This window comes from Dendrobates tinctorius, unplaced genomic scaffold (genome assembly GCF_039654945.1).
Source record: "Dendrobates tinctorius isolate UK_male_01 unplaced genomic scaffold, ASM3965494v1 ptg000342l, whole genome shotgun sequence".
Lineage (NCBI taxonomy): Eukaryota > Metazoa > Chordata > Amphibia > Anura > Dendrobatidae > Dendrobates > Dendrobates tinctorius.
In genome coordinates, this window is record NW_027362008.1 from 555226 (window position 1) to 577514 (window position 22289).

The following is a 22289-nucleotide window of genomic DNA, read 5'->3' on the forward strand; positions in this document are numbered from 1 at the left end:
TCTGCATTGCAGCGTCGGTCTCCTGACCGAATACCACGGGTGGCATCACGAATACTTTATTACAAACTTTATTATCCCATTTTCACTATCCCTTTTATTGGGCGCCCAGGGCCACAGACCGGGTCACTGCTGCTTCCCCTTTAAGAAGCGGCATGGTACCGAGTATCCCCACTGCCCTGGTGGGCGATCCAACAGCACTGGAGGATTCTGGGTGATGACTAGAGAGGTGACTGCTGGGACATTATGCAGGACAGCACTGGAGGATTCTGGGTGATGAGCGGAGAGGTGACTGCTGGGACATTATACAGGACGGCACTGGAGGATTCTGGGTGATGGTTGGAGAGGTGACTGCTGGGACATTATACAGGACAGCACTGGAGGATTCTGGAGAGATGACTGCTGGGACATTATACAGGACGGCACTGGAGGATTCTGGGTGATGAGCAGAGAGGTGACTGCTGGGACATTATACAGGACGGCACTGGAGGATTCTGGGTGGTGACTGTGTCGTTGTTGTCAGGTTCCTATAAGGTGTCAGGACGTCGCTGTCTATCTCTCCATGGAGGAGTGGGAGTATCTAGAAGGACACCATGATCAGTACCAGGACGTGATGATGGAGGAGCACCGGCCTCTTACACGACGAGGTGAGAAGCGAGATGCCTTATTGGGCTATTAACCTTCAGACATGGTGTTAACCTGCAGGTTAATAATGTTTAGATCTTGCCTGTCTCCTGCACTGAGAGCCACTCTGCCAGGAGGTAATGAAGTTTATTCCCCCGGCAGTGTTTGGCTTCCAGCCATAGAGTTGGGGAAGACACTGCATCAGTGACCACTCAGTATATAGTGAGCAGCAGCTGAATCCGCTCCCCCCGACACTGACACTAATGCTGAGCTGGCAGTCAGTCAGTGCCGGGGGCACAGTAATAGCCGCCGCTCTCTATACACTGAGCGGTGACTGTAACTGCTGCGGCTGAAACTCTATGACTGGAAGCTGAACGCTGTCGAGTGGGGCTAAAGTTAAATTCCTCCTGGCAGTGGGGCTTAGTGCTGACACCGGGCAGGATCAAAATGCTATTAACCTGCAGATTAACCACTTGTCTGCAGCCTATATATTTTACATGACAGGTTCCCTTTAAATGGCACTGTCAGACTGTCAGCAGCAGTGAAGTGGTTAAACAGCATGAATCTGAACTCACTTCACAGATGCGCACCTGGCATCCTCCATGCATGAACATAAGATATCAGGAAGGGGTTAACGAGCTTTATCACATGATGTAAGAATGCACGGGATGAGGGTCCTAGGCTCAAGGGCTCAACGACCGCAAAATGTCAGGGGGTCCGCTCTTTCTCTTCATGGGGTCTAATCAGAACGATAGAAGTGGGATGGTGACGCAGGTGTTGGCCCTGCAGAGACATCAGGCCGCCAAAGGGTGATAATCAGTGTAAGTCTCCCATAAAGGGATGTTTGTTCAGTAGAATATGTATTATGGGGCTTTTCTGTGGAATCTGCCCAGACAATCTCTCCTTGGCTCCCCGTGTACATCAGTCAGCGCCCATGACCCCGGCGCTTGCTCTATACGTGTCCCTACACATTGATAGGCACTAACCGCTGTGTACCGGGGGCTCCCCACAACACCGTCCCCCCGAGCGCTGTGACTATATTTATTAGCCGTACAGTACATGTGCACTTTCCTCTTTCAGTGACAAAGAACTTTCCGCGCACATGCTGCCTATTTTTGTGTTTATATCAAGGTTAATATTGAGATTTATCTCTATTTAAAGAAGAATAAAAACACAATAACTCATCTTCTAAGATGAGGACGGCAGGTTCTCTCCTCTTAGTGATCCCAGAGGATCCTGTCCAGGAGGGTGGCCGTGTCCTCATGGTGACCTCATGATCTCTCAGAAAACAATCACTGGTAAATGATAACCGTCCTTCCCCAAATCACTATAACCTGTATTATAGTGTGGTTCCATCACTGGTGGAGACAAAACTTGGAGAAGTTGTGTTTCTTAGTGCGGCTCCTCCATCTGACTGACGAGGGTCTTCTCTGTCCCTCTCCTCAGGGTCCTCATCCTCCGGGTGCAGAGCAGAGAGCATTAGGCTTTGGCCTCGCTGATTATCGCTTCATACTTGAGGCCACAATGTGCTGTGACCTCGGTACCGGTGGTGAGGACCACAACAATGTAATGTAGTCCCTGATACATAAACCTAGAATTACCGGTTCTGAGAGACGTGTCTCATATATAGACAGATACACGGCAGGTCATGTATTCAGTCTGTGTGTCTCCACAGATGGGTCCAGGAGGAGAAATCCACCAGAGAGAAATCACAACATCCCGGAGGATCATCAGGTAGATGACACTGAAGCTCCCACAACATCTGACCATGAAGAGATGGGACCTGAGCTCATCTTACATTTTTCTTTTTAGGGTGAAGATCTGATTGATATTAAGGTTGAGGTTATACATGGAGCACAAGAGGCGATCTCTATATGGGCCGATCAGCAGGGTGAGGAGGGGAGACTGTCATGTCTGTTCTGTGGTCACCTACTACTACTCCCATCATCTCATCATCACATGACACAATCTATTCCGTCACTGTGTGTCTCCACAGATGGATCCAGGAGGAGAAATCCACCAGAGAGATGTCCCCGCCCTCTGTGTCCCCAGGACTGTCCAGAGGAGAATCACAACATCCTGGAGGATCAACAGGTAGACGGCGCTGAGCCCTGTACTGGATCTGTATATGGGGGGACATTTCTGAGCGAGGTCATAGGTGTCACAGATTTTGGTGGTTTCTTGTATTGTGCTGATTGTTACATCTGATATATCAGGGGGAAGATCCGACTAAGAATAAAGTGAAGTATGAGACAGAAGAAGAAGCGATGACGAGGGTGGATCAGCCGTGTGTGAGTGACGGGAAGGAGGAGATTTCTGTACACGTTTCCACAGGTATGTAATAATGACTGGCGCATGATGATGATGACCAGCACGTGATAATGATGACCGACGTGCGTGATAATGATGACCGATGCATGTGATGGTGATGACTGATGTGTGATGATGATGATGATGACCGGTGTGTGACAATGATGATGATGACTACCAGTGTGTGATATCGCGTGAAGTCTCCGGTGCAGTAAAGCTTTATCCGCTGTCCACATCACAGCAGTAGTGTCCGGTGATGGCGTGGCTGCTCCTGTAGAGTCCGGGGGTGCACCGATTAATAATGGGGCCGCCTTCACACCTCTTCTTAATGATTTAGGAAGCACAGATTTAGTTTTCCTTTACCTTTGTGAATATCACTTCCATCCTTTACTTCCAGATTTTTCTTTTCCAAGTCCTGTGCTGCCATATAAATGACTGAGCTTGTGATTCAGATGGAATTTCCAGCAGAAGATTTCATATAATGAGGCAGATGGAGACACTGTGGACTCTGTCTGGACCTTTGATCCGGTGGTGTACAGCATGTATAAAAGTGCGGTCAGCCACAGTTTTGTGCATCTCTGAAAAGGACACTGCTGAACAGAGGACAGACAGAGTCCAGAGTAACTCTACTGCCCCATTATAGTGACTGGATCCCTCAGGGGTTTCATCTCAATTAGGCATTTTGTAGATTTAGATGGAAACCCCAATGTAAGTGCTCAGCGTAGAGCACAGGATAAATGTGAATCAAAATGTTCTGTAAAATGTTCTCAATAAAAGCTTCATCTCAATTCACAAAAAAAGCAAGTCCCCACTCAGGTTCGTCATCTGTTTACTGAAATATAGGGGCCTTCCACGTTACTGGTATTACAAAGGATCTAGAAAAATGACGTGGCTCCCACCAAAAGAAATCCATCAAAATCTGCACTCTTAAATCCAAATTCCCTCTCCTTCTGAGTCCCACAGTGTGTCTAAACCGCAGTTAACGTTCACATGTTTGGCATCTCTGTAGCGAGGAGAGCCCACTTAGTTTATGAGGTGTGTGCCTCCAAAAGCACAAACTGGGCATAATGTACTGGCACTACAATGTACTTGGCACTACAATATATGGTAACTGCAATGTACTTGGCACTACAATGTATGAGCACCACAACACACTGGGCCCTACAATGTACTTGGCACTACAATGTATGGGCACCACAACGCACTGGGCACTACAATGTATGGGCACTACAATGTACGTTCACTATAATGGCATATTTCACTCATCAGCATCCACTGCTGCCTGTTTCTGGAAAATATGTGACTTGGCGTCTGCTATCTATTTCAGCCAATTTTGCATTCAAAATTCAAATGGCGCTCCTTCCTTACCATCTGGGCCTTACCGTGCGTCCATACAGTAGTTTTCCCTCACATATGGGGTATCGCTGTACTCAGGAGAAATTGGACAACAAATTGTATGGTGCATTTTCTCCTTTTACCTTTGTGAAAATTAAAAATTTGGAGCTAAAGCAACATTTTTGTGGAAAAATTAAAAAAAGTTAATTAGTTTCTTCCACATTGCTATAATTCCTGTGAAGCACCTGAAGGGTTAATAAACTTCTTGAATGTGGTTTTGAGCACCAGGGGTGAAGTTTTTAGAATGGTGTCACTTTTGCGTGTTTTCTGTCGCACAGGCCTCGCAAAGTAAATTCAGATGTAAAATTAGTTGGAAAAATGAGAAACTGCTGATAAACTTTTAACCCTTATAACTTTCTAAAAAAAATGTTTGAAAAATGATTCCGATGTAGAGTAGAAAGTAAGGAAATGTTATTTATTAATTATTTTTGGTTATTTAACTGCCTGTATTTTTCGGTCTATAAGACACACTTTTTCCCCAAAAAATCTTGAGGGAAAATGGGAGGGGGGGGGGGTCTTATAGTCGGAATACTACTTACCAGTAGTGTGGTGGCAGCAGGAGTCGGGCGATTCTGCAGTGGCCTGACGCTGCAGGGTGATGATCACACTCCCTTCTCAGACTGGTGCTTCAGCATTCGGCAGTACTCAGTGGTGAGGGGGCTCCACCAACATTTTGTGAAAGCCCAGAGCCCCCGAACTTCCATTGCAGTGATGGGTGGCCTCCGGGAAAATGGTGGCCAGAAGCAGCGAGATCTCAATCTGTGCATGCGCTGCCCCGGCGTCCGTTTTCCTAGAGGCCACCGCATCGTAGCAGTGGATGTGCGGGGGCTGCTTTCACAGATTGTCGGCGGAGCTCCCGCACCGCTATGCACTGACGAACCTGCCGCACCAGCCTGGGATGGGATTTCACGGAAACCACCTTTTCCCAGCAATGGATGTGCGGGGGGCTCTGGGCTCTCAGAAAATGTCGGCAGAGCTCCCCGTTCCACGAGCATCGAAGAACCTGCTGCACCAGTCTGAGATGGGAGTCATATTATCACCGGCCACAGAACCACCCCTGTGACCACACTCCACCGATTTCCCCTGGTAAGCTGAATTCGGACTGTAAGACGGACCTCCATTTGACGCATTAATTTTTTTTCCCTATTTTCCTTCTGAAAATTTGGGGTGCGTCTTATGGTCCTGTGCGTCTTATAGTCCAAAATATACCCGTGTCCGTAAAGTCATGGTGCACTTTTGCCCAGTCACTGGAAAGCAACAAAAAACAAAAGAAATGTGAAATCTGCACCAAATAGAATCATAGAATCGTAGAGTTGGAAGGGACCTCCTGGGCCATCTGGTCCAACCCCCTGCTCAAAGCAGGATTCGCTAAATCATCCCAGTCAGATGTCTGTCCAAATAAAAGAAGAACTCTCCCAGTTTCTTATCTATTCAGTGCAGTTCAATGTGTGCTCCATTTGTTGCCCTACACACATCCAAACGATAGTGAAGACCCTGCCACCCATGGGTAAGGACGTCTGGTGTAACAGAGGGAATAACGTCTGAGTTTCTCTGTTGATACGTTCAATGCACACATTGAAGAATTCTTTAAGTTCCCGCCCTCCCTGACTTTTATGGCCTTTGCTGTATACTGTATACTTTCCTGTGACTGGTCAAAAGTGCCCCATCACTTTACGGACACACTGTAATATTGCGTTGATCCAGGGAGCTAGTCTGATTGCCGTATGTGGAGTCGGGAAGGAATTTTTTTCCCCAATGTGAAGCTTACTGTTGCCACATGGGTTTTTTTGCCTTCCTCTGGATCAACATGTTAGGGCAAGTTAGAATAGGATGGGTTGAACTAGATGGACTTAAAGTCTCCCTTCAACCTTAATAACTATGTTACTATGTAGTTTAAGGGCATAAAAACATCAAAATTTGAAAACTACAAAATACTCACATTTTTTAGATTTCCATAAATAAAAGCAAATAATAACGACCAAAATTTACCACAATCATGAAGTACAATATGGAACGAAAAATCAATCCCAGAATCAGTGGGATCCGTTGAAGATCCTAATAAAATGACAGTGGTCACAACTGTAAAAATTAAACTTGGTCATTAATGTACAAAGTGGCTTGGTCCTAAGGGGTTAATGTGCCTTCAGCGCTATTGCCGTCTTCTAAGGTTTCCTATCATGCCCTTAGCCATATACTGAGTACATGATTACGGTGGCTGGAGCTCAACTGCTCCTGGATGTAGGGCCACCTTTGTGACCAGTCGATCTCCTTTACATACGGTAATGAAATATTTAAACTCCATTTTTAATTGTGTGGACACTTTTCTACACTAAGGGCTTGATAGGAAGCTTGAGAGAGAGAAATGGCACTGGTGATATATTAAGGGGGTAGTTTCTGATGACAGAACTGTGTATTTACTATCTGATCTCTGCCACCCCTGACTTGTGCCGATATCACCAGTTTACAAGTGTTACTCTCTTTATCATCTTGTTAGTCTTTCGGCATGTACTTGCGCGGCCGGTGTCACCATCCGGCGCACCTGGGCAAGTGCTGGGGCCCAGGACAAACATTGTGGTGGCCCACTCGCTGCCATCTGATGCCTACAAGACAGCTGCTGGCAGTGTACTTTAATGGTGTACAAGTGCCGGCCCGGCCATCCCTGTACTGTAGACAGGCCCACACTGCGCACATTGTCTGCTGCTGTCACCTCACCACCGCGCCGGCCGGGCTGCTTCCCTGCTGGAGAGTAGAGAGAAGAGGTCAGCAGGGGCTGGGCAGGAGATCAGGGACAGGGCTGGATCCTTCTTCTTGTGTCAGCGGAGGCTCTGAGGCACGGTGTGATGATTTATTGCACCAGTTTGACCTTTCGTGCAGCTCAGGTCGCGCTGTCAGTGGGGTCATCGGCTTCAGCCTCACCCAATCTGCTGGAAAGTTCAAGCTGCAGCAATATCTCACAATGAACCTCAGACGCCAGTGTATTGTCATCCTGCACTGACGGATCCTGACAGTGTCCAAGAGGTGAGCCCAAATTTTTATGTGAAATTCTGCAGAAATAAGGTATGAATATATTAAGCTGTCATGGTGGTCTGGGCTGGGGAAGAACAGGGGAAACGAAGGACTAAAGTCAAAGGAAACATCATTGGTGAGTCATTGGATTTATCAGTAATACACTTATCTAAGGTATACTGAACCCCTGTGTGCAGCTGATATCCACCTCTAGACGATGCTAATATTTAGTCTCCGTACAGTGGTTTCTGTTAATGCTCAGTATGGTGTTATTATTCCGTTTCCATGTGGTTATAATATGTGGTCAGCGAGTGGCGGTATAATACCAATGAATCGTGATATGTGTTTAAGGTGCCCACTGAGACTCTCACCCGGGGTCCACGAAAACCTAGAGCCGGCTCTGTGTAGTTGTCTTAGAATCATAGACTCGTAGAGTTGGAAGGGACCTCCTGGGCCATCTGGTCCAACCCCCTGCTCAAAGCAGGATTCGCTAAATCATCCCAGTCAGATGTCTGTCCAGCCTCTGTTTGAAGACTTCCATTGAAGGAGAACTCACCACTTCTCGTGGCAGCCTGTTCCACTCATTGATCACTCTAACTGTCAAAAAGTTTTTTCTAATATCTAATCTGTGTCTCCTCCCATTCAGTTTCATCCCATTGCTTCTAGTCTTTCCTTGTGCAAATGAGAATAAAGTTGATCCTTCTACAATGTGACAGCCCTTGAGAAATTTGTAGACAGCTATTAAGTCTCCTCTCAGTCTTCTCTTCTGCAAACTAAACATTCCCAAATCCTGCAACCTTTCCTCATAAGACAGGGTTTGCAGACCGGTCACCATTCTGGTCGCTCTTTTCTGAACTTGCTCCAGTTTGTTGACGTCTTTCTTAACCCCTTAGTGACGGAGCCAATTTGCAGCTTAATGACCAAGCCAATTTTTACAATCCTGACCACTGTCACTATATAAGGTTATGTCTCTGGAATGCATTAACGGATCCCGCTGATTCTGAGAATGTTTTTTTGTGACATGTTGTACTTCATGATAGTGGTAAAATTTCTTTGATATGACTTGCGTTTATTTATGAAAAAAAAACAGAAATATGGCTAAAAATTTTGCAATTTTCAAACTTTTAATTTTTATGCCCTTAAATCAGAGAGATGTGTCGCACAAAATACTTAATAAATAACATTTCTCACATGTCTACTTTACATCAGCACAATTTTGGACACAACATTTTTTTTCGTTTGTTAGGAAGTGTCGGGATCCCTCAGATATCTCTTTCATCTGAAGGACCGATGTTCTTGGGTGTAAGGCACCATATGTCTCTAATTAAATCAGCTCCTTCGAGAAGAACTACACAGACACCAGCTGTATGGTACAACTCGGGATGCCTGCCAAGACGCCTCTGGCTTATCAGTTAGGCTTCCGTCTTTTATAGTAAAGAATTTAGACATTTACAGACATGCGCAGTACAAATGATTTTACAACTTGTTTTCTACAAAGAAAGTCACTTAGGCGAAAAAGCAGAGGTATTTGACCTTGGTTCACAAGGGAGATGTCTGAGACATCTCCTCGAAGAAAAGATAAGGTTTTAAACAAGAGAATGCAACATAGACAGAACTCAATTTAACTCCTTCAGTTCCTATCATTCCCCCCTTTGACATCTTCATTTTTCATCAATCTGGAACACTGGGTCCTGCAACGACAGCTGATAGTGCCCTATTCACCAGGTACTATCCCAGGCCGACGGGTTGCCCGAGGGAGACAGGCATCTTCTTTTACCTTCTCCATCCCCTGGTTACTAAGGCCACGTCTGTCATCACAAGAGTACGCTCCTTCATGCCAGAAATGAGATGTCAACCTGAAACCTAAAGAAAACAGTTATCAATTTTGGCATATGTTCTGTCATTAATTTATCTATTTCATCTATACCTGTACTTTTTCTTACATACAGAAAAACACCAAAAAACAAGTTTAAAAAATACATATATTACGAAGATACAAACAACAATACGTAATAGACTTAGTATAATCCCAGCTATCCAGCCTCCAATACCCTTAAACCAATTAGCTGGATTAAGAAAGGAGAATGTATCTGACCACCAACTATCCTTAGTACGATCATTGTCTTTATCGTACTGATCTCTAAGTTTTTGAACATCCTCTATTTTCAATTTTAACTTTATAATACTGTTGGGATCTATATAATGACAGCAAGCTGGTCCGATGACTTGACACATACCTCCTTGTGCTGCAGTTAAATAATCTAGTACTATGGTATGCTGATTGGTGACTATGATGAGCTGATTTTGGACAGCAACGGTGGTGTTCAATATATCCAATATATCCCATATTTGGTCATCTAAGTAATCTGTAGCCCTGACTAATTTATCCCACATTTAAGTAATCATAGGATAAATAAAAATAGAGCTGACAATTTTATTAGCCACACTCATCTGCACTATATGTGGTCTCCCAGAGAGGCGAGGTGTATTGTCAGCAGCTCTTTTGTACAACGTGTGTTTAGGTATGCTCTGAGTATTCAACTGGTCATTCGGAATAACAAAGGTAGCTGGAGTCAAACGACCCAGAGTACAAGCACCTTTTACCCCTACTGGCAACCATTTATATGCATTGTCTCCACATATCCAGTACATGTCACTAGGTAGGTCCCATAGGGCTGAATGTTGTAATACCAGTCTATGGACTAAATCTATGAACGCAGATACATTCTGAACCATACACCAATTTGGAAGTTGTCCTAAAGGGCTACAATACCCTACATCGGGATTTCTACAGGTGGGAGTTCCTTTCTCATATCCAGATGACTCGTTGCAAGGTATATTACCTGAAATATTAAAACAAGTTTCATTATTGCCCTGGGGAAATAAATTGGAATACTCCCAGGACGTGTTATGCAACCTTCTTTCTAGCAGTATTGGTTTGAAGGCATCAGTAGAGTGGGAAGTTACATTAAAACTAACTTGTAGGCCATACATTGGAATTTGCCCCAGGTAGGTTAATCGAGTTCTATTCCTGGGTACCCAAGCCCCCCTTTATATGCCAGATATTGAAGGTGTGCATTACTTCCTGAAAGATTACCCTGCCACCAAGGGTATCCTACCCATCCCACAATAGGTATACCAACAGTTGTGTTCCATAACTTCACATTATTTGTGGCATTATTAGCAAGTGTATCAGAACAACTGGTCCAGGCAAATAATTCCTCGGGTGGCACAGGAATAACAAGGAACGGAATACTAGTGGCTGATACTGGTGAATGTGTGCAGATCCAGCAAATGATTTGACCAATCATTCAGTAATTTTTCATGATGTTGTATAAACTTATTATTCAAGGACATTGGAGAATTTAGATTGTCCCACGCAGCTACCATTATTACAGAAAATGCAACAAAACCAAACCAAAACATTATGCACTCTTATGCTTTGTTAATTCCTGTGGCTAGTTTGCAATGCGATGCATGGATCCAGGTTGGTCGTCCTTCCAACTTAACAGAAGTAGGCGTTGTTAGGAGTACTTGGTAAGGTCCTTGATATTGGGGTTCAAGGGTCTTTCTGGAGTGTTTCTTGACATATACGTAATCACCAGGTTGTAGACAGTGAGTTCCTTCCACACTATCTGGATCTGGAATGGAAGAGAAAACTAGAGAATGCATTTGAGTTAAATGCTTTTGCAACTGGATTACATAACTTGTCAAATTATCCACATTGAGTGTTAAGACCTGTGGGTAGTACAACCCTGTGTTTGGTGGTCTTCCAAACAGTATCTCGAAGGGTGACAGTTTAGTTTTCCCCGTGGGTGTGTACCTTACTGAGAATAATGCTAATGGGAGACACTCTGGCCATGGTTTATGGGTTTGTTCCATGGTTTTCTGTATTTTCAATTTCAGTGTCCCGTTCATTCTCTCTACCTTCCCTGAACTCTGTGGGTGGTAGGGTGTATGAAATGCATGTTCTACACCTATCATTTGCATTACATTTTGCATTACCTCAGCAGTAAAGTGTGTACCTCTGTCTGATTCAATTGTTTCAGGGACACCGAATCGTGGTACTAGTTCCATCACCAGTTTCTTTGCAGTGGCTCGAGCTGTAGCCGTTTTCACCGGGTAGGCCTCTGGCCATCCAGAGAAGAGATCTACACATACTAGGATATTTGCATACACTCCTACCTTGGTAGCTGTATGTCGTCAATCTGCCGTCTCTGAAACGGGTAGAGAGGCCTAGGTGTCGCTTTCTTAGGGACTTTTACTGTTTTACCTGGGTTGTGCTGTGCACAGATGAGGCATGATTGTACAAGTTTCGCGGCTGTGCAACTGAAGCCAGGAGCGATCCAGAAGGCATCTACCATGGCACACATGTGACTTTTTGAGGTGTGATTGGGGCCATGTGCTGCTTGCGCCATGATTGGGAACAGGGACTTTGGTGGACACATTTTATCCTTATTCTCCCATACTCCATTTGAGTTCAGCTCAGCTCCCAGTCTCCCTCGGTGTACCTTCTCTGTTTGGGCAGCCTTTTGCTGGAGGGATTTCAGGACATCTAGACCCAATGTGGCTGGAATACGCTGACTCCCCGCCACCGTCCACTGCTCTCTCTAGGCCGCCTTGTGCTATTTTAGCAGCCTCGTTCGCCCTTCTATTGCCCTCTACCTCCACGGAGTCACCTTTGTGTGTGCTTTTACCTTGACAATGCCAACCTGGACTGGTAACATCAATGCCTCCATCAATTGTTTCACCAGCTCTGCATTTTTATTGGGCTTCGAATCTGTGAAAATATTAGCGACTTTACCTGCAGCGGCTCTACACGCCTCAGTGAGTGCCTTCAACTCTGCCTCCTGCGCCGACATGTGAGGAGAGAGTGGTTCCGCTCGGATTACCTCATGTGAGTATACTACTGCATATCCAGTGTAGAATCGTCCATCCTGGTGGTATCTGGGGCCATCTAGAAAAAAGAAACTCAAAGTCTGCATTAGGAACAGGTTTTTCATGAATGTGTGCAAACCCAACTGTCTCCTGACTCATCAGTTCTATGCAGACATGTTCATGCGTCATGTCAAAGTATCCTTCCTCACTTGCCAATACGGTCACCAATTCCCCCTTTTCTGAATCCACAGGCAGGAGGGTGGCTGGATTCAGAACGTTACATCTTTTGAGGAGTGACATACTCAGGAATTAGTAGAGCACACTCAAGTCAGAGCTGTCTGGCCATAGACAGATGTTTTGGTTGAACTTGTAGGAGTATGGCATGGATGTCATGTGGGGAATAGATTGTCAAAAGAAACGTCAGTGTCATCTCACATGTCTTCCCTATTACGTCTCCACTTTTTTCCTTGTGCTCCAGCATACATGACAGGTCGTTTTATTGTCCTTGTTTGCTCAACTTCTTTAGCTACCTTAAGGAGGTCTTTCGGATCTACATGTCTCCATTCAGGTCTGGCTGTCTGTACTGCGTCTCGTAAGTCTTTGTTCATACAGTCAATGAATGCATTCACCAGTATTCTAACATCAAGTGGGTTTATGCAAATGTACCCCATGTCTGCCCATTTCAGCTGTAACCGTCCAAGGTATATCTCTACCCTCTCTCCTTTTTGCTGTGTCACATTAGTCAGGAGTACAGACTGCTCTGATTGTTCCACTGCAGCCCATTGTCTTAGTGACTCACAGTACGTCTCCCCAGACAGTGCAGATTTATCATCCATGCCCCAAGCCTGATTCTTTGTCACATCTGTGTGTCTTAATTATATGATCTAGTGCGTCACCTGCCTTTAAACTCACCAACCTCTCTAGGTCTGCCCAGGTACACTTATATGTCTGCTGTACTTCCTTTATGTGTCTGTAAAACGGGAATGGTTGGTCTTCAGGGGCAGGCAGCTGAGCTAGCTGGTCAGAGGGGCTCCAGGGATAATACACCTGTATCTTTCTTATTCTAGTCACACTTCTAGGTCCTGATGGGGTTGGTCGTCTGATGTCTACTGTCAGCTTACTCCTCAAGGGCCAATGTCCCCACTACCCACTATCCACACTATTATGTCAGCTTCTTATGATCTTGTCTGGATAGGATTTAGTGCAATTCTCTTAGGTCAGTAGCACAGGTCACACAAGTAGCTATTCAGTCTGGGTTTGTCTGAGTCTGACCACAGTGTTTACAAGTCCATCTGTTTTGTCTGGGTCTCTGGTTACACTTTGTCAATCAAACATTCATAATACACCTTCCACACTGCTGCACATTCTCAAGCATCATTTATTCACTTGCTATTTTCTTCCCTTGTCTGTGCCTTTTTGTACATCCAAACATTCACACTCTGGTATTTTTGCCTTTTTCAATATTTGTCCCACTTGTTTTACTGCTTCCTTCCTTCTCTGTCTCTTGTAATTTGACACAATTTGCTATACAAATCAATCACACAACTAGAAGCAGGTTCAAACACATTAATGACCAAGCAATCACTTACAATTCCCTTCTAAATTAGGCACCATATCTTACTTTTAACTTCCAATCTTCAATTAAGTACTGTTGCTTTAAAATGCACAAATCTTTCAGCGCGTACCTTACGGATAGAATTACAGAGAATTTTGAGCACAGCTCACACTCAGCAGAGATAAGAGCGAAGGGAGAAGAAACTGCGCAGCTCCATCCTTCCCCCCTCCCATCAGAATGCAGCGTCGTCCTTCACAGAATTCTGTAGTTCTTTAGACTTATCAAAATCAATTTCTACAAAGAAACTCAAAATCACGGGATTTCACTGTAAGGGCAGATAACTGTATAATGAGATTAACCATGCCTTGCCCTTTTTCTGGCCAAATGCATTCAGGAAACTTTACAATGTAATGCCACATATAACACGAACTATATCATTACTCAATTCATTCAGTCTCAGATGTAGATTTGAAATATCTATAACGCATCTGTCCGGGATTCCACCACAACTAGAAAGGTCACAAATCTCTTGACACAAAAACGATGTGTGATGATTCATTCATACGTGCTCATTCACTGATTTTTTTTTTTTTTTTTTATACTCAATTACTCATCTCTCATCTTATTCAGAGGTTCTCATAGACATATATACAAGGATTCACACAGCCTGCCTATCTTGCACTTTGGATTTGATTAATACTTTTTCCAGGTTCTTTGCTGCACTACTTCCATATCTATCCTCAATTATATCACATAACCGATTTCCTTCTTCAGGTGTCTTTCCCTGACTGTTCCCCATTTTATCTTTTATTCTTATCCTGTCTCTCTTGTTGTCTTCCTGTTAGTCCCCTGCCTTAGGTGGTGTATTGGGTAAGCTCAAGACTAGGCTCTACTATACCTCGTTACCTTCTTCCTAAGGTGCTAACAGGCTAAATGGAGTGTCTGTTCCTCGGTGTACTACGTGTTTCGTGTACTTATATGCTATGTAGCATCCTAACAGAAATACTCCCACAACACACAGGATTGTAAACAAAGTGTCCATCTATCGGGGTTCTTCAGTCATATCCTGTCACAGGCTCATTTCACGGTCCTGTGCTCATTCGGTCACACTCTTATCTGTCACAAGGTTTATTCGTAAAGGGTGTTGATTTAAGCTTAGGCGGTGACCTCCCCGAAAGGACGCTGTCACATGACCCAGTTAGGCAATATCACCACTCTTTGAACGAATACCTACTGTGCAGCTTATTTGTCTACTTTTCACAGTCCTTCAAATCAAGGCAGTCACTCAACAACCTCCTCTATTTCTAGTGCGGAATCGTCTATTGTGAAAAACTTGTCCGTCCGGGCTGCGCAGTATGAACTGTTCACCCAGCCTTATATTCCGTAATGTCAGACCTCTCCCATTTTGATTTGCATCAGCTCTTTTTCTAAAAATAGCTGTGCACAGACAGAACCTACAGTAACCTCTCATTCGAGCAGAAATTACATATGCGTGTCACACCCGATTTCCTCAGAGTTCTTATATGGACCTGATTTTACGGCCCCCTCCTCTACTAGATTCCCCTTTATACGGACCTTAGTTATAATGATAGATTATGAAGAGCAGAGAAGAGAAAAATTGACCTCTTACCTGGCCAGGTGTTTAGGTCTGCTGTTCACAATTTCATCAGTAACTGGAGTGGTCTGTAGATCGGGTAGTCTTGGAGAGGTGCCTATATCAGGTCCCTGTTCGGGCGCCAGGAAACTGTCGGGATCCCTCAGATATCTCTTTCATCTGAAGGACCGATGTTCTTGGGTGTAAGGCACCATATGTCTCTAATTAAATCAGCTCCGTCGAGAAGAACTACACAGACACCAGCTGTATGGTACAACTCGGGATGCCTGCCAAGACGCCTCTGGCTTATCAGTTAGGCTTCCGTCTTTTATAGTAAAGAATTTAGACATTTACAGACATGCGCAGTACAAATGATTTTACAACTTGTTTTCTACAAAGAAAGTCACTTAGGCGAAAAAGCAGAGGTATTTGACCTTGGTTCACAAGGGAGATGTCTGAGACATCTCCTCGAAGAAAAGATAAGGTTTTAAACAAGAGAATGCAACATAGACAGAACTCAATTTAACTCTTTCAGTTCCTATCAGAAGTTATAAGGGTTAAAAGTTGACCAGCGATTTCTCATTTTTACAACAAAATTTACAAAACCATTTTTTTTAGGGACCACCTCACGTTTAAAAACACTTTGAGGGGTCTAAATGGCAGAAAATACCCAAAAGTGACACCATTCTAAAAAATGCACCCTTCAAGGTGCTCAAAACCACATTCAAGAAGTTTATTAACCCTTTACGTGCTTCACAGGAACTGAGGCAATGTGGAAGGAAAAAATTAACATTTAATTTTTTTACAAATATTTTAATTCAGAACCAATTTTTTTTATTTTCACAAGTGTAAAAAGAAAAATTGAATCATAAAATTTGTTGTGCAATTTCTCCTGAATACGCCCATACCCCATATGTGGGGGTAAACCACTGTTTGGGCGTACAGCAGGTTGGAAGGGAAGGAGCGCCGTTTGACTTTTTCAATGCAGAATTGGCTGGAATTGAGATCGGACGCCATGTCGCATTTGGAGAGCACCTGATGTGCCCAAACAATGGAAACCCACAAGTGACCCCATTTTGGAAACTAGACTCCTTAAGGAACTTCTCTAGATGTGTGGTGAGCACTTTAAACCCCCAAGTGCTTCACAGAAGATTATAACGTATAGCTGTGAAAATAAAAAATCATATTTTTTCCTCAAAAATTATATTTTCACCCCCAAATTTTTACTTTCACAAGGGTAACCAGAGAAATTGGACCACAAAAGTAGTTGTGCAATTTGTCCTGAGTACACTGAAACCCATATGTGGGGTAACCACTGTTTGGGCGCATAGCAGAGCTCGGAAGGGAAGGAGCGCCATTTTGGAATGCAGACTTTGATGGAATGGTCTGCGGGCGTCATGTTGCATTTGCAGAGCCCTTGATGTGCCTAAACAGTAGAAACCCCCCATTTTGGAAACTGGACCCCCCAAGGAGCTTATCTAGATGTGTGGTGAGCACTTTGAACCTTCAAGTGCTTCACAGAAGTTTATAATGCAGAGCTGTGAAAAAATAAAAATCATTTTTTTCCACAAAATTGATTTTTTAGCCCCAATTTTTATTTTCCCAAGGGTAATAGGAGTAATTAGATCCCCAAAATTGTTGTGCAATTTGTTCTGAGTACGCTGATGCCCCATATGTGGGGGTAAACCACTGTTTGGGCGCACAGCAGAGCTCAAAAGGGAGGGAGCGCCGTTTGAATTTTTTAACACAAAATTGGCTGGAATCAATGCTGGCGCTATGTTGCATTTGGAGACCCCCCTGAAGTGCCTAAATAGTGGAAACCCCTCAATTCTAACTCCAATCCTAACCCCAACACACCCTTAACTGTTGTGAATTCACTTTCTGGTCTGCCTCTGGTTGCTGGTGAGGGTGGTGGAGCTGGTTGTATTGACAGAGGAGTCGTGAGTTCTCCTTCCGGGCTCCCTCTGGTGGTTGCAGGAGGTAATGAAGCTGATCTAATTAGCAGAGACCTGCCACCTGATAATGAGGACGACGATTGGACATCTTGAGTCTCTGACTGGATTTAAGACAGCCGACTCCCTCTATTCCTGCTGGTGATTTTTCCTGCCTCCTGAGGTCTTAGTTTCCAGTTCAGTCCCTGTATTCTCAAGCTAAGTGTTCTTTGCTATTGTTCACATTTGATTTGGTTTTGTCAATGCTGTTTTGTGTGGTCAGCCAGCCCCGGCTGGGGCTGTGCTGAATTTCCATTCTTATGTTACTGTTTGTGCCCGTTTGCTTTTTGTCCCTTATTAGATTGGCCTCTTTTTGCTCTGTTTTCAGAATATGCCAGAGTGCTGATATAGTGGGTGAAGTCTAGTGACTTCAGGGTTTTTTTTGTTATCAGAAGTGTTGGACATTTTTGCAGGGTTTTTTTTACGTGATTGCAGACAGTATCTTTCCTTTCCTGTCCTTTCTAGTTAGTGTGGGCCCCATCGTTTGCTCAGCCTATTTTCCTACCTGTGTTTGTGTTTTCATCTTGTCTCACCGACAATATGTTTGGGGGCTATCTATTCCTTTGGGGTCTGCTCTGGGGCAGTTTAGATTTCCCCTTTTCTTGCTTTAGGCTTATTTAGTCCTCCGGCTGTGTCAAGGCATCTAGAATCATCGTAGGTATGCTCCACGGCTACTGCTAGTTGTGTGGATAGGATCAGGGGTCTGCAATCCGTTTAGTTAACAAACTCTTTGGTTTTCTGTGGCTTAGCTTGGTCTTGTTTTCCTCATTGGTGACCCAATCATAACACTTAACCCTAATCCCAACCCTAACCATAACCCTAATCACAACCCTATCCCAACACACCCCAAACCCTAATCACAACCATAACCCTAATCCCAACACACTCCTAACCCTAATCCCAACCCTAACCATAACCCTAACCACAAACCTAACCCTAGTTCCAACCCTAGCTCCAATCCCAACCCTAACCCTAATCCCAGCCCTAATCCTAACTTTAGCCCCAACCCTAACCCTAACTTTAGCCCAACTGTAACCCTAATAGGAAAATGGAAATAACTAAGGGGGTGATAAAGGGGGGTTGATTTACTTTTTTATTTTGATCACTGCGATAGGGTCTGTCACAGTGACCAAAATGAACCAATAGGAAAAGTCTCCCTATTGTTGCCGGGTGCCGGCCAGCAGATCTTAGCGGGAGCACTGCGCATGTGCCCACCATTTTCTCCCGGAAGAAGCCGGAGGACCGGGAGTCTTCAGGGGCCATGCAGGGACAACGGAGGTACCAAGCAGGATTAGGAACCCTATTTCTCTCTCTGATGTGCGACCACATCAGTGGATAGAGAAATTAAATATAAAATTGGGGGGTTTTTTTGCTGTCACCGTTATACCATTAATAACAGCGATCGCAGCACCGGCGTCGGTAAAACTGACCCAAATTATGTTCTCTGGGGTCTCGGCTACCCCCGGCAGCTGAGCCCCGCAGAAATTATGACTCTGGGGGGGGCGCTGTGGTTTAAGTACCCTTAACTGCCGCCTTTAAAAGGCATATCAGCGGTCATTAAGGGGTTAAAGTGTGGTGCCCAAAACTGGACACAGTATTCCAGATCAGGTCTGGCCAAAGAGGAGTAGAGGGCAATAATGACTTCACGTAATTAGACTGTATGCTTCTGTTAATACATCCCAGAATTGTATTTGCCTTTTTTGCTGCTGCATCTCACTGCTGACTCATGTTCAGTCTGTGATCTATTAGTATACCCAAATCTTTTTCACATGTGCTGTTGCTTAGCCTTATTCCTCCCATTCTGTATATGCTTTTTTCATTTTTATTCCCCAGATGTAGTACTTTGCATTTTTCCCCGTTAAAAACCATTGTTAGGTGCTCCCCACTTCTCCAGTTTATTTATATCTTTTTGAATCCTCTCTCTCTCTTCTCTAGTATTAGCTATCCCTTTTAGCTTTGTGTCATCAGCAAATTTAATCAGTTTACCCTCAATTCATTCAGCTAAATCGTTGATAAAGATGTTGAACAATACAGGGCCCAGGACAGAGTCCTGTGGTACCCCACTTGAGACATTCATCCAACTGGATGTGTAGCCATTTACGACCACTCTTTGGGTCCGATCACTAAGCCAGTTATGAATCCACCTAACAGTTGCCTTCTCCATTCCATACTTAGTCATTTTTTCAATAAGGATTGTATGAGATACTTTGTCAAATGCTTTGCTAAAGTCAAGATATACTATATCTACAGCATTTCCCTGATCCACCCAATCAGTGACTCTGTCATAGAAGGAAATTAAGTTAGTCTGACATGACTTATTAGTTACAAACCCATGCTGACTCTGATTAATCACTTCATTCTTATCCAGGTACTGACATACATGTTGTTTAATAATTTGTATAAAGATCTTTCCTGGTATAGAAGTCAGACTCACCGGCCTATAGTTGCCTGGGTCCACCTTCTTCCCCTTTCTGAAGATAGGAACATCATTTGCTCTTCACCAGTCTTCTGGCACTTCTCCTGTTCTCCAAGAATTTTCAAAGATTATGGAGAGTGATTCAAAAATTTCTTCTGCTATCTCCTTCAGTACTCTGGAGTGTAATTCATCTGGACCTGGAGACTTGAATTATTTTATGTTAGCTAAGTGTTGCCGCATCACCTTACCGGTCCTTTCACTGACTATGATCTTCATTGTGAGCTCCATAGAATAAATGTAGAAATCCCTTTTGTGTTGTAGAAAAAAAAAATCACATCCAATCTATCTTTCATCCTTACAGGAAATCCTTGTGAGAATAATAGTTTATCACTAAATTGTATAAAAGAAGATATAAGGAAACACTCTAATGGAGAAAACCTCATTACCCTTCATGGACCTCCTGGACTTTACAGAACTTCACTTTCTTATACTCCTCCTAATCATGAGGAACCCTCTCCTGAGCAATCTCACATTGTTACCACAACTCCAAGTGCCAAAGTGGATACAAGATTTCAGTGTGACAAGCAATTTACTAAAAGCTCAGATATTTTAACACAAAGAAAGTACAAAGGAGAGAAGCCATACTCCTGTTCAGAAATAGGGAAATGCTTTACAAATAAATCACAATTTGTTATACATGAGAGAATTTACACAGGAGAGGCTCGATATTCATGTTTAGAATGTGGGAAATGTTTTTTATATAAATCACAAGCGGCAGTGCATGAGAGAATTCACACAGGAGAGAAGCCATTTTCATGTTCAGAATGTGTGAAGACCTTTACAGATAAAGGGAGTCTTATTAAACATCAGAGAATGCACACAGGAGAGAAGCCATTTTCATGTTCAGAATGTGGGAAATGTTTTTTATATAAATCACAAGTTGCTATGCATGAGCGAATTCACACTGGAGAAAAGCCATTTTCATGTTCAGAATGTGGGAAGTCCTTTCCATATAAAGGGTATCTTATTATACATGAGAGAATTCACACAGGAGAGAAGCCATATTCATGTTCACTATGTGGGAAGTCTTTCAGAGATAAAGGGAGTCTTAGTAGACATCAGATCATTCATACTGGAGTGAAGCCATTTTCATGTTCAGAATGTGGGAAATGCTTTAGAGATAATTCATTGCTTGTTAGACATCAAAGAACTCACATAGGAAAGAAATCGTTTTCATGTTTACAGTGTGGAATGTTCTTTACAAAAAAATCAAGTCTTGTGAGTCACAAGAGAAGTCACACAGGAGAGAAGCCGTATTCATGTTCAGAATGTGGGAAATCTTTTATACATAAATCATATCTTGTAAAACATGAGAGAAGGCATGCAGGAAAGAAACTGTAATTATGTTCTTTGTGTTTTATAAATTGTAATAAACATTGATCAGCATAAATGAGTACACCCCCTTTGATAAGGAAGATTTTAATTAATATCTCACTCAGCAGAAGAACAATTTCTAACATTTTGCCAATACTAAGTTTCATAGAACATTTTATTAAGCAGTAACATGAAAGTAAGGTTAATCATATAACTTTCATTATTAAATCTTCAGTTTAACTCAAATTAGTTGATGCAAAAATGAGTACACGCCACAAAAAAAGCTACTATATCTAGCATTTTATATGGCCTCCATGATTTTTAAGGACTGCACCAAGTCTTCTAGGTCATGGGACAAACAAGTTGGGGACACAATACAACATCTGTCTCAACTCTGTTGTGGGGTGTCCCAGGACCAAGGGCTCCTTTCCTGTCCCTAACGGTAGGGGCGCCCTAGCTCGTCCTGTTCCCCGGATTACTTCTGATGGTGAAGACGTTGTGGCCACGTTCCTTGCCTTATAGCTCCTGAATCCTCCCACCATTTGTACCTTTCCCCCACCCAGAGAAGAGGGTAGTAGTAGTGTACTGAATTACACCAACCAGACTAACAATGTATCACGAACAGGGGTAAAATACCAAACATACAAGTATGCTCACACATATAACAGGAATGTATCAAGGAGTGGAGGATGGGGAAAAACCAAAGTAGGAGAAGAAAGGGGATTATTACACACTCAAAACCTAGCAATAGTCACAGATAAATCCACCAAACTCATTCTCCAATAATAAACACCAACAACCTCCAGCCATGCAGCATAAGCTAGCTTTGACAATGAGTGCTAGCCAGAGCCCAGATTATAAAGGAGAGGGGAGTGGCTAACAGTGAACAGCTGAGAGCCTTAATGCAGGAAAGCTTCCAGGAGCTCTCAACTAAGCAGATTAATCCCTGCACTGCTAAAATAAATGTACACTGTTTAATATGAAGTTGAAGTAAACCCATGACAACATCTATCTCATTTTCAAGACTGAACTCTCTTAGAGCCTGGATGGATGGAGAGTGATGACAACTTGACTCTTCAGAATTCCTCAAAGGTGTTTGGTTTGGTTCAGATAAGGAGACACGTGGCCACTGAATCACTTTCACCCTAT

General features: G+C 43.5%; 1 protein-coding gene across 3 annotated transcripts in view; it reads left to right on the plus strand.

The window, feature by feature from the left end:
* LOC141074938 (uncharacterized) overlaps positions 1-21301 on the plus strand; it is a 39700-nt gene extending 18399 nt beyond the window's left edge. Inside the window, exons 4-9 of one of the 3 annotated variants that reach the window (XM_073562265.1) lie at positions 521-644; positions 2297-2355; positions 2434-2512; positions 2618-2715; positions 2838-2955; positions 20128-21300. In XM_073562265.1, the coding sequence (XP_073418366.1) occupies positions 521-644; positions 2297-2355; positions 2434-2512; positions 2618-2715; positions 2838-2955; positions 20128-21167 (1518 nt within the window). In that variant the 3' untranslated portion in view covers positions 21168-21300. Of the gene's footprint in view, positions 1-520; positions 645-2296; positions 2356-2433; positions 2513-2617; positions 2716-2837; positions 2956-20127 lie in introns of all 3 variants that reach the window. The other 2 variants (XM_073562266.1, XM_073562267.1) reach the window with 2 other exon arrangements.
* Positions 21302-22289: the final 988 nt, after the last annotated feature.